The 18,756-nt window shown below is 43.5% G+C and overlaps 2 protein-coding genes and 1 long non-coding RNA gene across 7 annotated transcripts in view; 2 read left to right on the top strand and 1 right to left on the bottom strand.

Moving 5' to 3' along the window:
* FGF1 (fibroblast growth factor 1) overlaps positions 1-9,592 on the top strand; it is a 110,255-nt gene extending 100,663 nt beyond the window's left edge. For 3 of the 5 annotated variants that reach the window (XM_032241673.1, XM_032241589.1, XM_032241754.1), the window contains exons 3-4: positions 409-512; positions 7,046-9,592. In XM_032241673.1, the coding sequence (XP_032097564.1) occupies positions 409-512; positions 7,046-7,240 (299 nt within the window). In that variant the 3' untranslated portion in view covers positions 7,241-9,592. The remainder of the gene's footprint in view (positions 1-408; positions 513-7,045) is intronic. The other 2 variants (XM_032241922.1, XM_032241844.1) reach the window with 1 other exon arrangement.
* LOC116525813 overlaps positions 1-18,756 on the bottom strand; it is a 373,035-nt gene that overhangs the window by 163,732 nt on the left and 190,547 nt on the right. The gene's annotated exons all lie outside the window — the stretch shown is intronic.
* LOC116525545 (cAMP-dependent protein kinase catalytic subunit gamma-like) lies at positions 14,709-15,925 on the top strand. The gene has a single exon (XM_032241476.1). The coding sequence runs from the start codon at positions 14,736-14,738 to the stop codon at positions 15,405-15,407; it is 672 nt and encodes a 223-aa protein (XP_032097367.1). The 5' UTR covers positions 14,709-14,735; the 3' UTR covers positions 15,408-15,925.

The following is an 18,756-nucleotide window of genomic DNA, read 5'->3' as shown; positions in this document are numbered from 1 at the left end:
ACATGCAGGCTGGCCAGATCCTACTCGAAGGCACTCCAAGATGCAGGGATGAGGGAGCCCAGGGGAGCCAATGCCATTTCCTCCTCCTCCAGGTGACAGAAAAAAAGCAGTGAGGCACCATGAAGGTGCCCACGGAGTCATTTTGTAACCAGCAGCGTGGACAGGTAGATGAGCTGGCCTTGTCTCTCCTCCCTCTCACCAGGTCATAACTCCCCACGGACAGCTTTCTTTGGGGGGGACAAAGACAAAGGGACTGTATTTCTATGTTTTGATTAATCTGAGGCTCATCCCTGAGGGCTCTGAGAAATGAATGAGCAGAATTTTCCATGGCCAACTGTCCTGGCTGACGGGTCCTATCGGCAAAAGCGTAGTGTTTATTTACTTTTGCTCGTGTTATTTTTATTCCAGTTCAGCTGCAGCTCAGTGCGGAAAGCGTGGGGGAGGTGTATATAAAGAGTACCGAGACTGGCCAGTACTTGGCCATGGACACCGACGGGCTTTTATACGGCTCAGTAAGTATGAAGCTGACACGCTTCCAGACGCGGCCAAGGTTTGAGGTTTCCAGAAATCTTGTTACATGGAGTGAGGCAAACTATAAAGCAACAATTAGTCTCTGTTTGTTATTTTTTCCAGAAGGATTCCCACCCTCACGCTGCTTTATTTTAGGCACAAACATAAAAGAGTTTCTTGCGGTATTCTCTCAAAACACTCAAATGTATTATCATACAAACACAGAGGAAAGATTGATTGATGTCTTGGTAACTCCTCAGTCACTCATTTTAGAATATCTAATCCCATTCCATTCATTCATTCATTCATTCCAAAAATGTTTTTCTTTTTTTCTCTCTGAGACAGTCTGGCTCTGTCACCCATGCTGGCGTGCAGTGGGGCAATCATGGCTCACTGTAGCCTCCAACTCCTGGGCTCAGGCGATTCTTCCACCTCAGCCCCCTGAGTAGCTGGGACTACTGACAAACACCACCATGCTCGGTTAATGTTTTTATTTTTTGTAGAGACAGAGTCTCAGTATGCTGCTGAGGTTGGTCTCAAATTCCTGGGCTCAGCCTTCCAAAGTGCTGAAATTATAGGTCACCACGCACAGCCCAAAAATGTTTCCTGAGTACCTAGGCAGTATGTGCTATAGGCGTGTTTCTGATTGCTTTTTACACGAATGGCAGAGCCTGGGCTTTTGTAGGTTATATGTCATGCATAAAAATTTGAAAATAGACCCCCCCCCCACCTTTTTTTGAGATGGAGTTTCGCTCTTGCCACCCAGGCTGGAGTGCAATGGTACAATCTACAACCTCGGCTCACCACAACCTCCGCCTCCTGGGTTCAAGCAATTCTCCTGCCTCAGCTTCCCAAGTAGCTGGGATTACAGGCATGCGCCACCACACCCTGCTAATTTTGTATTTTTAGTAGAGATGGGGTTTCTCCGTGTTGGTCAGGGTAGTCTCCAACTCCCGACTTCAGGCGATCCACCTGCCTCAGCCTCCCAAAGTGCTGGGATTACAGGCGTGAGCCACCGTGACTGGCCTGTCCCTTTTATTCTGAAAGGATCACCTAAAAGGACAGAAAGCTTAATAACTTAATTCAACATTTATCAAATGTCTCGTTTCTAAGTTCCATGTTAGGTACTGAAAGGATGTGAGGATGAATGAGCCACATGGAGAGGCGTAGTCTAATTGTTTCTTCAGTAGCTAAAATCCTCCATGTTCACTGTTCTTTCCCTGTCATAGCTAATGCTTTATACAGGCTTGACTGAGTATAGATTGGTCTTTATGGGAAAGGAATAGAAATAGAAGCAATGTAATTTTCCCCTATTTGTATCTCTGTGACAAGAGTTACCTGGAGAGACAGCTTAAACCAGTGACTGCAGGTTGTGAAGTTATTTCTAGGTCTTAATGATCTCTCCTCTGTATCCTAACAGTTGATAAACCAAGGCTTGGTTATAATTCCTGACCCAATCTGCACCCCTTTTATGAAGTGGGGGTTTTAGTCTGGAGTTTCAACTTATATCAAACTGCCAAGTGACAGAGGGCACAGGAAGCCCTCTCTTGAAGTTGTCGCCTCAGCCAAGGGTCCAGATGAGCACAGTTCTGTTTCCTCTCGCTGCCCGCTAGGGGTCAGGAGATGAGATCCTCAGGGTCATAGGTAACCTCTAAAAGGCTATATGCTCAGTCCAGATCACCTGGGATGGCTTTGAGGGGTTTGGAGCCGAGGCACCAACTGCTGCATGGGGAGTAAGGGTTTTGTTGTCGTTGTTATTGTTGTTGAGATGGAATTCGCTCTTGCTGCCCAGGCTGGGGCGAAATGGTGCGATATTGGCTCCGCCTCCCAGGTTCAAGCGATTTTCCTGCCTCAGCCTCCCGAGTAGCTGGAATTACAGGCATGAGCCACCACACCCGGCTAATTTTGTATTTTTAGTAGAGATGGGGTTTCTTCATGGTCAGGCTGCTCTCAAACTCCCAACCTCAGATGATCCGCCTGCCTCAGCCTCCCAAAGTGCTGGGATTACAGGTGGGAGCCACCATGCCTGGCCTAGGGTTTTTTTTTTAAAGGTACTTCTTTCAAGTGGTAGTAAATATCAATCCATCAACCAATCATTCAGTCTCAGACTGATGATTGAATCTCATGCCTTTGCCACTCTGGCAAGTCACTCACCCACTCCCAGCCTTGTCTAAAATGGGGCTGGTCACGATCATAACTGCCTCACACAGAGCATACATGGGTTCAGTGGAGCAACACACAGAATGCGCCCATCAGAGTGGCTGGCATGTCACAGACATGTGGAGGCTATAAGACAAGTCATCAGCTTAGAAGCCCCTCACCCTCACTGTGTCTTAGGTTATGCCACAGTTTTAAGGCTTTAAAGGCTTTTCCCCATTTAAATCAATTTTGATGTTTATTACAAACTGCTTTTACTTATATAAAAATACCGAGGGAGAACTCCCAGAATCTAATTTCTGATAGGCTGTAGGCACCCCCTTTTCCCACCATATCTGTGGACATCACTGCAATTCACCTGAAATACAGTCTTACTCTACTACACCTAAGAATGTTTGCATTTTCCCCATTGATAAAGAGAAGTTCTAAGATATCTCAAAGCTCTGCTTCATGCTCTCCACAAAATTTAGGCACTAATCCATCCTGATTCAAATTTGTGTGTGTGGAAAGGATATATTTATTTTTTAAAAATTTGAAAGGCTATATATCAATATATTAATATAGTAATCTCTGGGGGTTGGGAATAGGTGATTTTATAATATATGAATACCTTTCTATATTTTACAATTTTTTTTTACAGTGAGTCTACGTCATCTATGTAATTTGGGGTGGGAGGGGAAACATGCTAAATATAAAAAAGAAAACAATTTAAACAATAGGCATGAATCAATAGTTAACCCACATGTCCTCAGCCTTGTACCAAGTGCATGACGAGTGCTGACAAATCCTTGTGGAGGGATGGAGCACCGCTGATCTGGCCTGCTGATTCAGCCTGTGACTCAGCTATTTTGTGTGTGTCAACTGCTCCAGTGTAATAGAGACATCAGGTGGGCAATAGGATGGCCATCCTCATCTTTGTCACAGAACACAGGCCTGATGCCCACTGTGAGGTGTCATGGGGTGAGTCCTCCCTACAAGGGAGTGGGCAACCCACACAGGTCCAGACTGCCTACCTCCTTCTACCCCCAACAACGTGCATCAAACACAAACGTCTGGACCAAGTTCCTCTAGAGACAGCAGAGTCATCCAATTAAATATTATATTTATACTCATCTTGTTCCAAAAGGATCTAAAGTGTCTCAGCCAGTTGTCATTTCACAAGATTATGAATGAATAAGAAGCAAGATACTTCCTGTTACACAGTTCCTTATTAAGAAAGGCTGACTCTACTGACTGCTTTATCTTATCTCAAGAATCAAATTAAATGCATTACTTAGCTGGTGAGCACCTATTATTTGCAAGGCTCTGTGTCTGGGGGATAGAGAGAAGACCAACAAGGCTCCATGTCCTTCCTCACTAGGGTTTATAACCTAAAGTAACAAACATGCTAACACATAGAAAACAATGAACAATATGATTGAAAACCACCAGAAAGGGAATCACCCCACCACTGTGGGTGAAGAGAGACTGCAGAGGTCACTCGACTTGAAAAAGGCAAAGCAGGCCGGGCGCAGTGGCTCACACCTATAATCCCAGCACTTTGGGAACCGAGGTCAAGAGATCGAGACCATCCTGGTCAACATGGTGAAACCCCGTCTCTACTAAAAATACAAAAATTAGCTGGGCATGGTGGCGCGTGCCTGTAGTCCCAGCTACTCCGGAGGTTGAGGCAGGAGAATTGCTTGAACCCAGGAGGCAGAGGTTGCGGTGAGGTGGAGGTTGCGGTGAGCCGAGATCGTGCCATTGCACTCTAGCCTGGGTAACAAGGGCAAAATTCCGTCTCAAAAAAAAAAAAAGAAAAGAAAAAGACAAAGCAAAGTCAGATGTCTCATTTCCCAGCATAAGTGTTTTAATATACCTGTTTTAGACCCAAATGTAATAAATATTTTTCTAAGATCTTGACGAATAGAAAGTTTAAAATTTGAGTTCCCCATCCCACCAACAGATTAACTACAAGTAACCAAAACAGTGGTTGCTAGATGTTTTTTTCAAGTAAGTACAATCTTTAATATGTTGTGGCTGATTTCCAGCTTAAGAAGTTTACAGCTGCACTGAATTCTACTGTATGGATGTTCTTTCATCCACTTAACCAATTACCTTTCCATGGACGTATAGGTTACTCCCAGTCTCTTGCCCTTATAACCATTAGTTCACAAACTATCTTCAAAGATATAGCTGTACACCTGCTCAACCATCTCCTAGGGATAGATTCCTAGAAGTGAAACTGCTGCATCAAAGGTAATGCATATTGTAAATTGTGATACATATTGCTAAACTATCTTCAAAAAGTTTCCATTAATTTATCTCACCAACTGTGCATGGCAGTGCCTAGTTCCCACATTCTAAGTCTTGCAAATTTTTTTATCTTTGCACATAGGATAGCTAACATATGATAAATAATTTTTTATTTGCATTTTTCTTGTTCGCAATATTGAATGTTTTCATAGGTTTGTTGTTCATTTTTAAAACATCAAATGAAACATGACATTTTGATAAGATCATAAGTCTATATCCACATAGCCTTATCTATTCTGTATGTACATAAAGAGACGTAGGAAAGAATGTTCAGGGCCGGGTGCGGTGGCTCACGCCTGTAATCCAAGCACTTTGGAGGCCAAGGCGGGCGGATCACCTGAGGTTGGGAGTTCAAGACCAGCCTGACCAATGTGGTGAAACCCCATCTTTAAAAAAAAAACAACAAAACAAACAAACAAACAAACAAAAAAAGAATGTTCATCAGCGATTAACAGTCGCCTGTGTCTGGGTGACAGGCTTTGGGGTAGTTTATTCTTTTTTACAAAGTAAAGGTATGTTTTTAAAAGTACAATTCTTCTTATAAGCAGCACTTTTATTACTCTTTAGAGACAGGGTCTCACTCTTGTCACCCAGGCTAGAGTGCAGTGGTACACTCCTAACTCACTACAGCCTCAAACTCCTGGACTCGAGCAATCCTCCTACCTCAGCCTCCTAAGTAGCTAGGATGACAGGTACACACCACAGCACCTAGCCAATTAAAAAAAAAATTTTTTTTTTTTTTAAGAGATGGGGTCTTGCTATGTTGTCCAGCCTGGCCTCAAATTCCTGGGCTCAAGCAATCCTCCTGCCTCAGCCTCCCAAACTATTAGGATTACAGGCATGAACCACTGTGCCTGGCCACAAGTAGTATCTTTTTATAAGATTCTTTTTATAAGTAGCAAAAAATAAAGCTATTTCCATTTTTTAAAAAATATTTAAATTTTAGGATATGTTTCGTGCTTAGGATAAATTCTGCACAAGCATATCTTCATAACGATACTGAGGTAAAATCCTGGCATTATGAGTGAAAATCACCAGGATAAGAGGGCATTTTCACAGCTTTTCATTTATTCTTTAAGTCTAGGCTTCGAGTTAAAAAAACAAAAAACAAAAACACTACATCACAGTCTGCTTTTTACCTATTTTGAATGTTTTTCCATAGTCATGCCTGTGTGCCAGGCCACTACAGAGATGAAAGATCCAGCCCTGCCCTCAAGGTACTTATAGTTGAGCAGGATGTACCCAGTGGGAGATTCTAGAGTCCTGAGGTCTCTTTGAAGTGGCCTCATAGGTAGCATCTTTATTACTTTAAAATGGATCTTAAATGGAAAGGGAGTTTACAATAATAGCAAATGCATATTGAAGGCTCTTTAGTACCAGGTACTGTTCTAAGTCCTTATGACTACCCTCTGAAATAAGTCCCACCATGACCCCAATTTTCCTGAAGAGGAGACTGAAGCATGGAGATTGATTCGTACTATAAAAAGTATGGACCATTATAAACATCTTAGATTCCCACTCTGGGTATCTTTTTCTGGCCAAATTTTCATACTAAAGAGATGTTAAGCCACACTTCATTTTCTCTAACCTGCTTGCAAAGATTTACTAAAATAAAAGAGATTTATCCAAGTTACAAAAACAAAAAAGTTATGAAATCATTTTGCTGTACAAATCTAAAATACTATTATTAACCATAATGTCAACTTAGGTCAATTCTTCAATTGCACTATTGCTTTGAACTTTCACAAATTGTCATTTTCCTTCCATAGAAATGTCCCCAAATTAATGAACTAGAGCATGTTCAAAACAAAGCAGAGAACTACCAACATCTTCCTTCTGTCAAGATCTGACGGGTTCTTTGCCTGATTTGAAAGCAGTCCCTCTGAAACTGACCCGATTCTAAAGTGGAAAATGTTAAGTTTACCCTACCATGTCGTCTGACATTTTGATAGGGCTTTATTTTAGGCTGGAGGTTGCTGATTCTTCCAAAAGAATTGCCCAATGTCACACAGCTAGTACATGGGGACTCCCATGTCAAACCACTCACTAACTGTCCTACTCTCTTTTGGTTTTATCTTTTTAGCAGACACCAAATGAGGAATGTTTGTTCCTGGAAAGGCTGGAGGAGAACCATTACAACACCTACATATCCAAGAAACACGCAGAGAAGAATTGGTTTGTTGGCCTCAAGAAGAATGGAAGCTGTAAGCGCGGTCCTCGGACTCACTATGGCCAGAAAGCAATCTTGTTTCTCCCCCTGCCAGTCTCTTCTGATTAAAGAGATCTGTTCTGGGTGTTGACCACTCCAGAGAAGCCTTGAGGGGTCCTCACCTGGTTGACCCAAAAATGTTCCCTTGACCATTGGCTGCGCTAACCCCCAGCCCACAAAGCCTGAATTTGTAAGCAATGTGCTTCTAAATGCCCAGTTCACTTCTAGCAGAGCCCTTTACCCCTGCACAGTTTGGAAAGGAGGGACCAAATTGCTTCAAGGGGCCAACTGGCTGGCCAGTCTGGGTCTGGGGTTGGATGTCCAATTGCCTCTTATAGGCTGAGTCCCTCATTGCAAAGGTAGGGCCAAATGAAGTGTGTGAAGGGTTCTGCTAAGTGGGGCATTAGTAATTCCCCTCTACTGAGTAAACCCTGCCTATGACTCCCCCAAACACCTTTTGTCCTTTCTGTGCCCTACAAACATTAGCAAAGAAGCTTCATGCCAGGTTAGGAAGGCAGCATTCCATGACCAGAAACAGGGACAAAGAAACCCCCACTTGAGAACAGAAGGATTTAAAATGGAAAGGGGAAATTGGGTTTTGGTGGATAACTTAGAAGGATGACGTCTCCATGTAGAATAAATGAAGAAGGGGAGGCCCAGCCACCGGAAGGCAGAATAAATCCTTGGGAGTCATTACCATGCCTGGACCTTCCCAAGATGACTCAGCAGCAGAGAGACCTGGTTGGCATCAGATGGGGGGCATTAGCAGTGGTTTCTTGATAAAAGCAAGGACATCACAGCTGGAAAACTCGTGTGGGTCTGGGGAATGTGGGAGTGAGGGGAAAGAAAGGGAAACTGGCTGAGGGGATATCATAAAAAGAGGATGATTTCAGAAGCGAGAAGGAAAGAAAGTAACGCCGCACACTGTGCTTGGCCACTGGTAAGCAGAAGCTTTGGGGTCCTAGCCCAGTGCTTGTCTAACACTGAAGTGCTTGCAGATCATCTGGGGACCTGGTATGAATGAAGATTCTGACTCAGTGGGTCGGGGGCAGAATTTCTGCAGTTCCATCAGGCTCCCAGGGGCAGGTGCTGAGGATACTGCTGCCTTCCCCGTCAAATGTTAAGCAGCAGGGCCCTGGTCCTAAAGAATGTTACTCAAATGAAGGCAGTTCAAATCCCCACACCTCACCTGACCTCCACTCACCCTTAAAAACACACCTCACCAGTCTATCTGAGCATTCAGGCAGCACTGATAATACTTATACCTGTACTAAGGGGCATGATTTTAAGATGCTTTGGCCCAATGCCTATAAAATGCCCATTTCAAAGATACACAAAAGCATACTTCAAAAATGTTAAATCCTCGCCGACAGCTTTTCCCGAGACCATTTGTATTACCATTACTTGCATAAATACGCTTTCTGCTTAAAGTAAACTTGACTCAAGTGACTAGCAAATTAGAAACACCATTCATCTCTAATATATGATACTGATGCCATGTAAAGGCCTTTAATAAGCCATTGAAATTTACTGTGAGACTGTACGTTTTAATCGCATTAAAAAATATATAGCTTGAAAGCAGTTAAACTGATTAGTATTCAGGCACTGAGAATGATAGTACTAGGATACAATGTATAAGCTACTCAATTATCTGATACTTAACATTTACCTGTAAAATGAGATTTTTGTTTTCCACTGCGCTACTACAAATTTTCTCTTGAAAGTAGGAACTCTTAAGCAATGATAATTTTGGATAAAAATTGATGAGAGTGTTAGCTCGTGTTTCATAGGAAATTGAAGTAATTGTTAATTAAAAACAATTCCTTAGTAACTGAACTGTCATTACTTAGAATGGAAGGAAAATAACCATTTGTGAATGTTCAAAGCATAGCAATTGAAGAACTGACCTAAGTAAGTTGACATTATGGTTAATAATAGTATTTTAGATTTGTGCAGCAAAATGATTTCACAACTTTTTTGTTTTTGTAACTTGGATAAGATGAATCTCTTTTATTTTAGTAAACCTTTGAGGGCAGGTTAGAGAAAATGAAAATTTTCATCTCTTTAGTATGAAAATTTGGCCAGAAGAAGATACCCCGAGAGGGAATCTAAGATATTTATAATGGTCCATACTTTTTATTGTATGAATCAAACTCAAGCATAACGTTGGCCAAGGAAAATTAAATACCATTGCTAACATGTAAAATGGAAGTCTGTAATTTCAGAGATGCAAAGCATTGTAGTAAAAACATCAATGTGACCTCCACCATCTCAGCCCAGATATCATTCATGTATCTGTTCAATTACTATTAAGTTGCCTACTGTGTGCTAGGCACTGTACTGGGTTCTGGGGCCCCTAGGGACCTTGTCTGTCTGGTTTGCTGCTGTATCTTCTCCCAGGGCATTATATTTATGATGAAAGATGCTGTGTATTCAATTCTTTCAGTCAAGAATAAACACAGACTTTGTAGGTTCCTGCTGAATAAATGGCAAATCCCAGAAACCCAGATTTTGCAAGAATTAGCAACCTCCAGCATAAAATAAACCCCTATCAAAATGTCAGAGAACATGGCAAGGTACACTATAGAAGGACATGGCAAGGTAAGCATTTTCAACTATAGAACTGGGTCAGCTTCAGAGGGACTGCTTTCAAATCAGGCAAAGAACCTGTCAGATCTTGTCAGAAGGAAGAGGTTGGTAGTTCCCTGCTCTGTTCTGAACATACTCTAGTTCATTAACCTGGGGACATTCCCATTGCTGTCTTCCTTAAGTAAGTCTCGTAGCCAGCACTTGTCATGTGCCTCTCATGAGGACTCATTTTCGAGTCAGCTCTGAACATATGTGCTTTTGGTTGTTTGCAATGTGATGGTGGTGGAGGGAGGTACTGGTTTCCTTGGAAGCCATAAGAAAGATCCCTATGGCCAACAGTGTGTACGAGCAAAAACTGATTGGAGCATCAGCTGTTACTGAAGGTCCTTGCTTTGTGTCAGAGGCAAAGGAGCCCAAGTCGCCAAGTCCTCAGCCTTGAGTGTACTGTCGACAACTAAACTCACAGGCTACAAAGCAGACCTCTGATGAAGACGCCTGTCATTTTACATCACTGTCTTTTTGTGTATCATAGTCTGCACCTTACGAATATTAATAAATGTTCCATTAATCAGTGATAATGTGTCTGAGTTTCTGAGCATCCTGCTTCCTCATCTTTCTGTCAAAGGATTTCCCCAGCATCCCTGAGGTGTGGCTGCTTAGATTTCGATACCCTGTCACCGGATATCAGACTTCAAAGGCTAACAGGGAATGTGAAGGTAGAAACATTTTTCAATGTTTTTGGAAACAGAAGGCAGTATGGATGATTTTCTGATTTTCTACGTCTCTGTTAGGGAAATATACATATACAGGAAATTCGCCTCCTGAGAGCCAGGCACCATAAATAACTCAGGTGAAACTTTTTCTTAACATCAGCCATGTAAAATTATGATATTATTGTTGAGGTGACTGGCTGGGTTTTTTTGTTTGTTTTTGGTTTTTTGTTTTGTTTTTTTTCAGGCAAAGATATTATCACCTGGAAAAAAAAAAAAAAACAACTTTCATTTTTCTTTTTTTTGAGACAGAGTTTTGCTCTGGTTGCCCAGGCTGGAGTACAATGGAGCAATCGCAGCTCACCAAAATCTCCGCCTCCCAGGTTCAAGCGATTCTTCTGTCTCAGCCTCCCGAGTAGCTGGGATTCCAGGCATGCACCACCACACCTGGCTAATTTTTTTGTATTTTTAGTAGAGACGGGGTTTCTCTATGTTGGTCAGGCTGGTCTTGAACTCCCGACCTCAAGTGATCTGCCCACCTCGGCCTCCCAAAGTGCTGGCATACAGGCATGAGCCACCGTACCTGGCCCCCCTCCAAAAAAACATTTAAGGACTTATTTATAATTTGAAGTCAATGGCAAGAGGGTGGATCTATTCATCTTAAGAGCCCTGATGTGGAGCTGTAGATTTGCTTTTCAGATTTTCTAAATTATCATTCTAAGCAGTGTTTCCTTAAATAAATCTCTGGATCTTAAGACGTCTTATTCTTAGGAGGAAGTATGCTGCTGCCTAGCACATCATGCGGAATCACACACACATGCACACACACATGCACACACGCACATGCACACACATCACCTAAAGAAAAAGCTGGGCAATGTGTTCTCACTCTGCTAATTACATACCACATTATTTGTATACCACACTCAATCCCTTCTTTCCCTTCTAACGTTGCCTAAAGCAGTGTTTTTCTACTTTTTAGATCTTGCTCCACTGTAAGAACTACATTTTCCATAACAACCTGGCACAAACATATGGTTATACACACAACAGAAGCAAAAATTTCACAAAACTAGATGAGATGCACTTTGATTTTTCTGTTACATTCCACTAAAACACACTGGTCAAACATGATTCAAACTGGTTCACAACATTCATGGGTCACAACCGCAGTTTGAAAAACACTGACTTAAAGCAACTGTTCTTCCCAAAGATGGCAGGACCCAATGAGGATCTTGTGTTATGACTTTAGTCTTTTCAAAGACACAGTTTGTTCTTGAGTAAACAAGACAAGGGGACATCCTGTTACCCAGGAACCATCTATTTTGAAGGCTCTGTTAATTCTTTTAGTCAGTTTTGTTGCTAATCATGCAAAATGAATGTAATGGAACAGATTCCATGGGCACCCACTGCTGCCTGCAAGGCTGGTCTGGCAGATTTTTCTGCTCTTGGAAGCCCTGGAGACTGTGACCCCTCCCCCTCCTTTGGAATTCTCATCACTTTGGGTCTTGAGGTCATTCCCTCCCTAACTCCCACAGTCTTCATTCCTCTTTGTTGCCTCCTCCACCTCCCTGCCAGTTCCTAGTTCTTAACCATTTCTAATGAAAACATAAAAAGTAGATAGAACTGAGAAAAGGCTATAAGCTGGGGCCTCTATGCATCTTCCTCAGCTCCCATCACTTTCTGGAAATGATCCTCTCTCACTGCTTATCTACCTTTCAAAAAGTGTGTCATTCCTCGCCCAGTCATAAGCTAAACACCATTGCTGCTGGAATGCAGCTTATACAGGGATCTGAAATTTCCATCTTGGCTGAACCAACTAAACAAAGTAATTCTATGTCTTAAATATTTGGTGGGGTGCGGGTGGCTGAGAATGGCCCGCCTGTCAGTGAACTTGACCACCACAAAGAGAAAAATATAAGCACAGTCTTCACTTTTCATATTTAGCTGAGTGATGTCCTATTTATCATGGGGTGGGAAGGGAGGAAGAATCTCCAATCCGAAGCACTTTTGGGTTGTTGTTATATTAGCTAATATGGTAGTAGCAGCACATCAGACAAAAATGTGCTGTCAACTACACTTTCACAAATTAACAAAAAATATTTTTAGAAGCAGTAGTGACGATATGGAAATATTTAAGCCCAACTGAGCAGTGGGACTTGTATGTTCTCCATTTCAAAATGACTAGGGATGATTTGTTTGATGACCGTTAAAATTGAAATAATGGCTAGTAAAAAGTGGCACCCCCTCCTTTTGAATCCACTCCTTAAAGTTGTCCTCTGCCCCCAGGAGAAAACTCTGCTTGCCATTGTACATAAATGTACACTAAAATCCACAAAGAGACCTCAGAGCTTTAGGCTTGGGGATCTGACATTAGGGACTCCAGACCCCAGTGATTCAACTACTGTTCTCGCAACTTACAAGGGAAATGTACTAAATGACTACTGGAATCTTTCTGCAACGTTGGACCCACTTTGCGGTTGACATATTGACCATGACATACTACACTGTTAGCTTTCCACCCTAGTTGTAAAATTAAAAAGAGAAACCAGGTCACACAAAGCCTGAAGCCAGAGGGTGGGTTTGCTTTATAAAATACACGTATTTTAGGACCTGGCTTTGGGGTCTTCCGATGGTTCTGAGAATGTTTGTGATGTGGGAAGGAGGTATTTCCCAAATTGCCTCCTTCCTTCTTAGCTCCCCACTGTCACGCAGGCTAAATTTACACATGCAGCAGCTAAACATTGGTGTCTGTTTTATTACATAAACAAGTAAAACCTCACATGTCCTCCATGTGCTTTTCTATCAGCCTTAATGAAGGGTTGGGCACTCCGTTTGGAACTGTGTCAATTTAAGGATTTGGTTCACTGGGCAAAGTGTTTGGGGCTAGAGATGTAAACAGTCAATTTGTGCCAATTGTCACAGAGACACCCTTCATTGTGATTTTCACATTTCATGTTTTCTTGTCTTAGGAAATTTTTTTTTTAGTCTGTCCCATAGACACATAAGAATAAAATGTCGGATTATTTTCTAATATGCCTTGTTCTCCAAAATAAGTTATAGGAGCATATTATATACTACCTTGTTTTGTGTGGATTAGAAACACAAGGCTGTTGAGAGGCTGGGAATATCAACTGTATTAACAGTTTAGCAACTTCCTGTGGAAACAAACAGTAAAATCTATTGCATTCTCAAAATAGAATGCCTGCATTAGGGACAGCACTATTGACCCAGTGAAAGCACAGAGAGTGAGTGGAGGCCGCATTTCCAGATGGATTTTTGTTGCCCACGGACCAGGAGACTCCCGAAGGTGGAGGAGCCCCATGGGTCGCCAGCGCGACTCTTTTGGCCAGCTTGGCGGTTCTCAGTGCAGAATATACGGGACTGGGTGCCCTTTTGGTTGGTGTTTGGAGCTCTGGGAAGGCACAGTCGCCCATTTAGCTGATTGAAGAGGGGACTGAAACAGGGAGCCAGACCCGAGGATTCCCAGGCAAAAAGCACCACGAATTTCAACGCCACTGTTTCAGTCGGCGCAGTGGGTCACCGCATGGGAAATCACACAGATCCTGGCGCTTTTTCAACAGGCGACCGGAATACCTGGGAGAGAATCCACCGTTCAACTAAAAAAAAAAATGCTCTGAGGCAGGGAGCCAGGTGATCAGGTTCGGCTGGTCCCACCCCCACAAAAGAACAGCAATTGGAAACGCTGTGGGTTGAGAGTTTCACAGCAAGCACAGCTGAAGCCAGGAAGGTCTAGCTCTGTGGGGGAGGAGCATCACCGAAGGAAAACTAAGAAACAGAAATAACTTCATCACCAACAAACTGGACGTCCACTCAGAGACCCAATCTGAAAGTCAGCAACTACAAAGACGACAGGTGGATAAATCCACAAAGATGGGAAGAAATCAGCGCAAAAAGGCTGAAAATACTTGAAATCATGCCTCACCTTCTACAAGGTGTCACAACTCCTCACCAGCAAGGGAACAAGGCCTGATGAATGAGTGTGATGAATTGACAGAATCAGGCTTCAGAAGGTGAATAATAAGAAACTTCTGTGAGCAAAAAGAACTTATTCTAACCCAATGCAAAAAACTAAGAACTTTGAAAAAAGATTTGATGAAATGCTAACGAGAATAGACAATTTAGAGAGGAATATGAGTGAATTGATGGAGCTGAAAAACACAACACGAGGACTTCGGGAAGTATGTACAAGTTTTAACAGTCGAATTGACCAAGCAGAAGAAAGGATATCCCCGGGTGAGGAGATGTTCTCCCACCTACGGCGTGTCGGAAGGTTCAGAGAGTCCCATGCTTGTTTCTATGCCGCCCAGATCGTCCTGGCCTTCCAGTACCTGCACTTGCTTGACCTCATCCACCGCGACCTGAAGCCCAAGAACCTCCTCATTGACCAGCAGGGCTACCTGCAGGTGACGGACTTCGGTTTCGCCAAGCGCATGAGGGGCCACACTTGGACCCTGTGCGGGACCCCCGAGTACCTGGCCCCCGAGATCATCCTGAGCAAAGGCTACAACAAGGCCGTGGACTGGTGGGCCCTGGGGGTGCTCGCCTATGAGATGGCCATGGCCTTCCCGCCCTTCTCTGCCGACCAGTGGATCCAGATCTATCAGAAGATCGTCTCTGGGAAGGTGCGGTTCCCCTCCCATGTCAGCTCTCACCTCAAGGACCTGCTGCGGAGCCTGCTGCAGGTGGACCTCACCAAGCGCTTCGGGAACCTCTGGAACGGGGTCGGCGACATCAAGAACCACAAGTGGTTCACCATAACCAACTGGATCGCCATCTATGAGAAGAAGGTGGAAGCTCCCTTCATCCCGAAGTTTGCAGGCCCTGGGGATGCCAGTAACTTTGACAATTACGAGGAGGAAGAGATCCGGATCTCCATCAACGAGAAGTGTGCCAACGAGTTTTCTGAGTTTTAGGGATGTGCTTGTGCCCCTGTGGCTTTTCTTTTCATTCTTTCTTTTTTCTCTTTGGTGGGTAGGGGGTGGGTGGGTGGCAGGGTTGGACTGAACAGCCAGAGGGCCCCAGAGTTCCTTGCATCTAGTTTCACCCCCCACCCCACCCTCCAGGGTTGGGGTAGCAGGAAGCCCAGATATTTAGAGGGACAGAAACACCAGCTGCTCCCTCACCCCCTATGCCTTCCTGGGCCCTCTGTGCTTCTCCCTTCCTCCTCCCGCAGAGTCCTCCTTGCCCCAGCCCACTTCTACCTGTTTTAAACGAGTTTCTCATCTCTATTCAGGCCAGGTCTTGCTGGTGTATCCAGGAACAGGGTGTGGAAAGAGGGGCTCAAACTTAACTCCAGCAGGGAACAGGCACCACTTGCTAAGAGAGGATGAATGAAAAGCACACCTGCCTTTCAGAGTAATCCTGCCTGGGAAGGAGAGAGGTTTAGTGCCATGTTCAGTGGGCTGCTTGCTAAAATTAAAAATTTTTAAAATAGAGTTCCGGTCCGGCAGAGAACACGGAGAAACGCAGAGCACTGCGAGCTCCCCCTGGGCCCTCCAGGCCCTCCGGCCCCGGGCTGGCGGGTGAGCTGGGGGGCCCCAGGACAGGCCGTGCCCTCTGCCCTTCAGACACCGGAGGCCTCTGCTGTGGCTGCACATTGGCCTGGCCAGGCTCAGGCCTTGAAGCTGTGGTGAACCTCTCTACCCCACCCCACTTCGGTGACTGATGGCGGCGGCAGCGTCTCCCAGCCAGTACCCAGCCTGGACCCTGCTGGCCACCGGGTCTCCCGGCCCAAGTGTGCCGGGCCTCGACAGAGCCCCAGCTGAGCTGCCCGGATGCAATGCCTCTGGGTGGCGGCGAGAGGGGCGGACCAGAAAACTTGGCGGCCGCTCGAATGCTCTGCAGCGGAGGTCATTAGGTGATAGAGGGTCTGGGAAGGCGGCCTAAGGACGCAGGCAGGCGCGGCTGCCTCTTTAGGCCACGGAGCCGTGCAGATCCGGATCCCCAGTGACCACTTTGTCCCCATTGGGCGAGACCTACCTAGTCCTGACGACAAGGACAAAGGCCTTAACAGGCCTGGGAGGTGAGCGAAGTTCGAACGATGATGGGTAGAACGGTTAGCAGCCATCGGGCTGTTAGTCTTCATTAAAAAAAAAAAAACACTGGCTGGATTGTTTCTGCTAATACAGGACCAAATTGTAAATCCATATGATGGTTATGCAGAGAGAGCAAATGAGAGGGAAATATGTTTCCATATCTTCGGTGCTACTGGAATCTGCCATATATTTAATTGAGGTGAAAAAGAGATTGGTTTTATAGATTGCTTAAAAACGTGTAACTCCCAAAAACTTCACTCTGTCACCCGGGCTGGAGGGCAGTGGCACAATCTCAGCTCACTGCAACCTCCGCTTCCCGGTTCAAGTGATTCTCCTGCCTCAGCCTCCTGAGTAGCTAAGGCTGCAGGCGAGCACCACCACGCCCCGCAAATTTTTTTTTTTTAAAGGAAAAAAAGAAAGAAAGAGAGAAAGAAAAAAAAGAATAAAAAAAAAAAGAATGAAGGAGAGGAATAAAGAGGAAGAGGAAGAGGGAGAGAGAACGGGAGTATTGCTTTATTGCCCAGGCTAGTATGCAGTCTAAAAATGGGTATTGAAAACCTCTTTTATGCCAATAATTGTGCTTAATAATGGAGACAGGAAAAAAAATGAGGGAAGAAAATAACAAACAAGCAGCGAACCAATATTTCATTTAAACCTCTGAGTAGGTATGATGTGGTACTGATAAGAGTGTATATTTTGTGTATTTAAAGTGGAGAGTTCTATAAATGTTTATTAAGTTTACTTGTTCCGGATCTGAGTTCAAGTCCTGGATATCCTTGTTAATTTTCTGTCTCGTTGATCTGTCTATTATTGATGTTGAAGTCTCCCACTATCATTGTGTGGGAGTCTAAGTGTCTTTATAAGTCTTATGTATCTGAGTGTTCCTGTGTTGGGTGCGTATATATTTAGGATTGTTAGCTCTTCTTGTTGCATTGATCCTTTTACCATTATGTAATGTCCTTCTTTGCCTCTTTTGATCTTTGTTGCTTTAAAGTCTAGTTTATCAGAGGTGAGAATTGCAACTCCTGCTTTTTACTTATTTATTTATTTTTGCTTTCCATTTGGTTGGTAAATCTTTCTCCATTCCTTTGTTTTGAGTCTTTGTGTATCCTTGCATGTGAGATGGGTCTGGATGCAGTATACCGATGGGTTTTGGCTGTGTCCTTTGATTGGGGGATTTCGTCGATTTAAATTTAGGATTAATAATAATATATATGAGTTTAATACTGCCATTTGATGTTAGCTGGCTGTTTTGCCCATTAGTTGATGTAAATTCTTCATTATGTTGTTGATGCTGTTTACTTTTTGGTATATTTTTGGAAAGACTGATACTGGTTGTTCCTTCCTATGTGTAATGCTGCTTCCAGAAGCTCTTGTAAAGCAGGCCTGGTGGTGATGAAATCTCTGAGTACTTGCTTGTTCACAAAAGATTTCATTTTTCCTTCGCTTGTGAAGCTTAGTTTGGCTGGATATGAAATTCTGGGTTGAAAGTTCTTTTCTTTAAGGATGTTGAATATTGGCCCCCACTCTCTTCTGGCTTGTAGGGTTTCTGCTGAGAGATCTGCTGTGACTCTGATAGGCTTTCCTTTGTGGGTAACCTGACCTTTCTCTCTGTCTGCCCTTAGTATTTTCTCCTTCATTTCAACCCTGGTGGATCTGACGATTATGTGCCTTGAGTTTGGTCTTCTTGAGGAATATCTTTGTGGTGTTCTCTGTATTACCTGGAGTTGAATATTGTCCTGCCTTGCTAGGTTGGGAAAGTTTTCCTGAGTAATACCCTGAAGAGTATTTTCCAGCTTGGATTCATTCTCTTCATCACATTCAGGTACACCTATCAAACGTAGATTAGGTCTTTTCACATAATCCCATATTTCTTGGAGACTTTGCTCATTCCTTTTTATCCTATTTTCTCTAATCTTGTCTTCTTGTTTTATTTCATTAAGTTGGTCTTCGACCTCTGATATCCTTTCTTCTGCTTGATCAATTTGGCTGTCAAAACTTGTGCATACTTTGCGAAGCTCTCACATTGTTTTTTAGCTCCATTAATTCACTTATATTCCTCTCTAAATTGTCTATTCTCGTTAGCATTTTGTCAAACCTTTTTTCAAAGTTCTTAGTTTCTTTGCATTGGGTTAGAAGTTCTTTTAACTCACAGAAGTTTCCTTTCATCCACCTTTTGAAGCCTGCTTCTGTTAATGGAACACACTCGTTCTCCATCAGGCCTTGT

This window comes from Sapajus apella, unplaced genomic scaffold, assembly GCF_009761245.1.
Source record: "Sapajus apella isolate SASKATOON/1434 unplaced genomic scaffold, GSC_monkey_1.0 scaffold1, whole genome shotgun sequence".
Taxonomy (NCBI): Eukaryota; Metazoa; Chordata; class Mammalia; order Primates; family Cebidae; genus Sapajus; species Sapajus apella.
Note: the sequence above shows the minus strand (reverse complement) of the source record. Positions and strands in the feature narration are given on the sequence as shown.

Coding starts and splice junctions, on each gene's coding strand:
- LOC116525545 (XM_032241476.1), top strand. CDS start 14,736: ATGTTCTCCCACCTACGGCGTGTCGGAAGGTTCAGAGAGTCCCATGCT.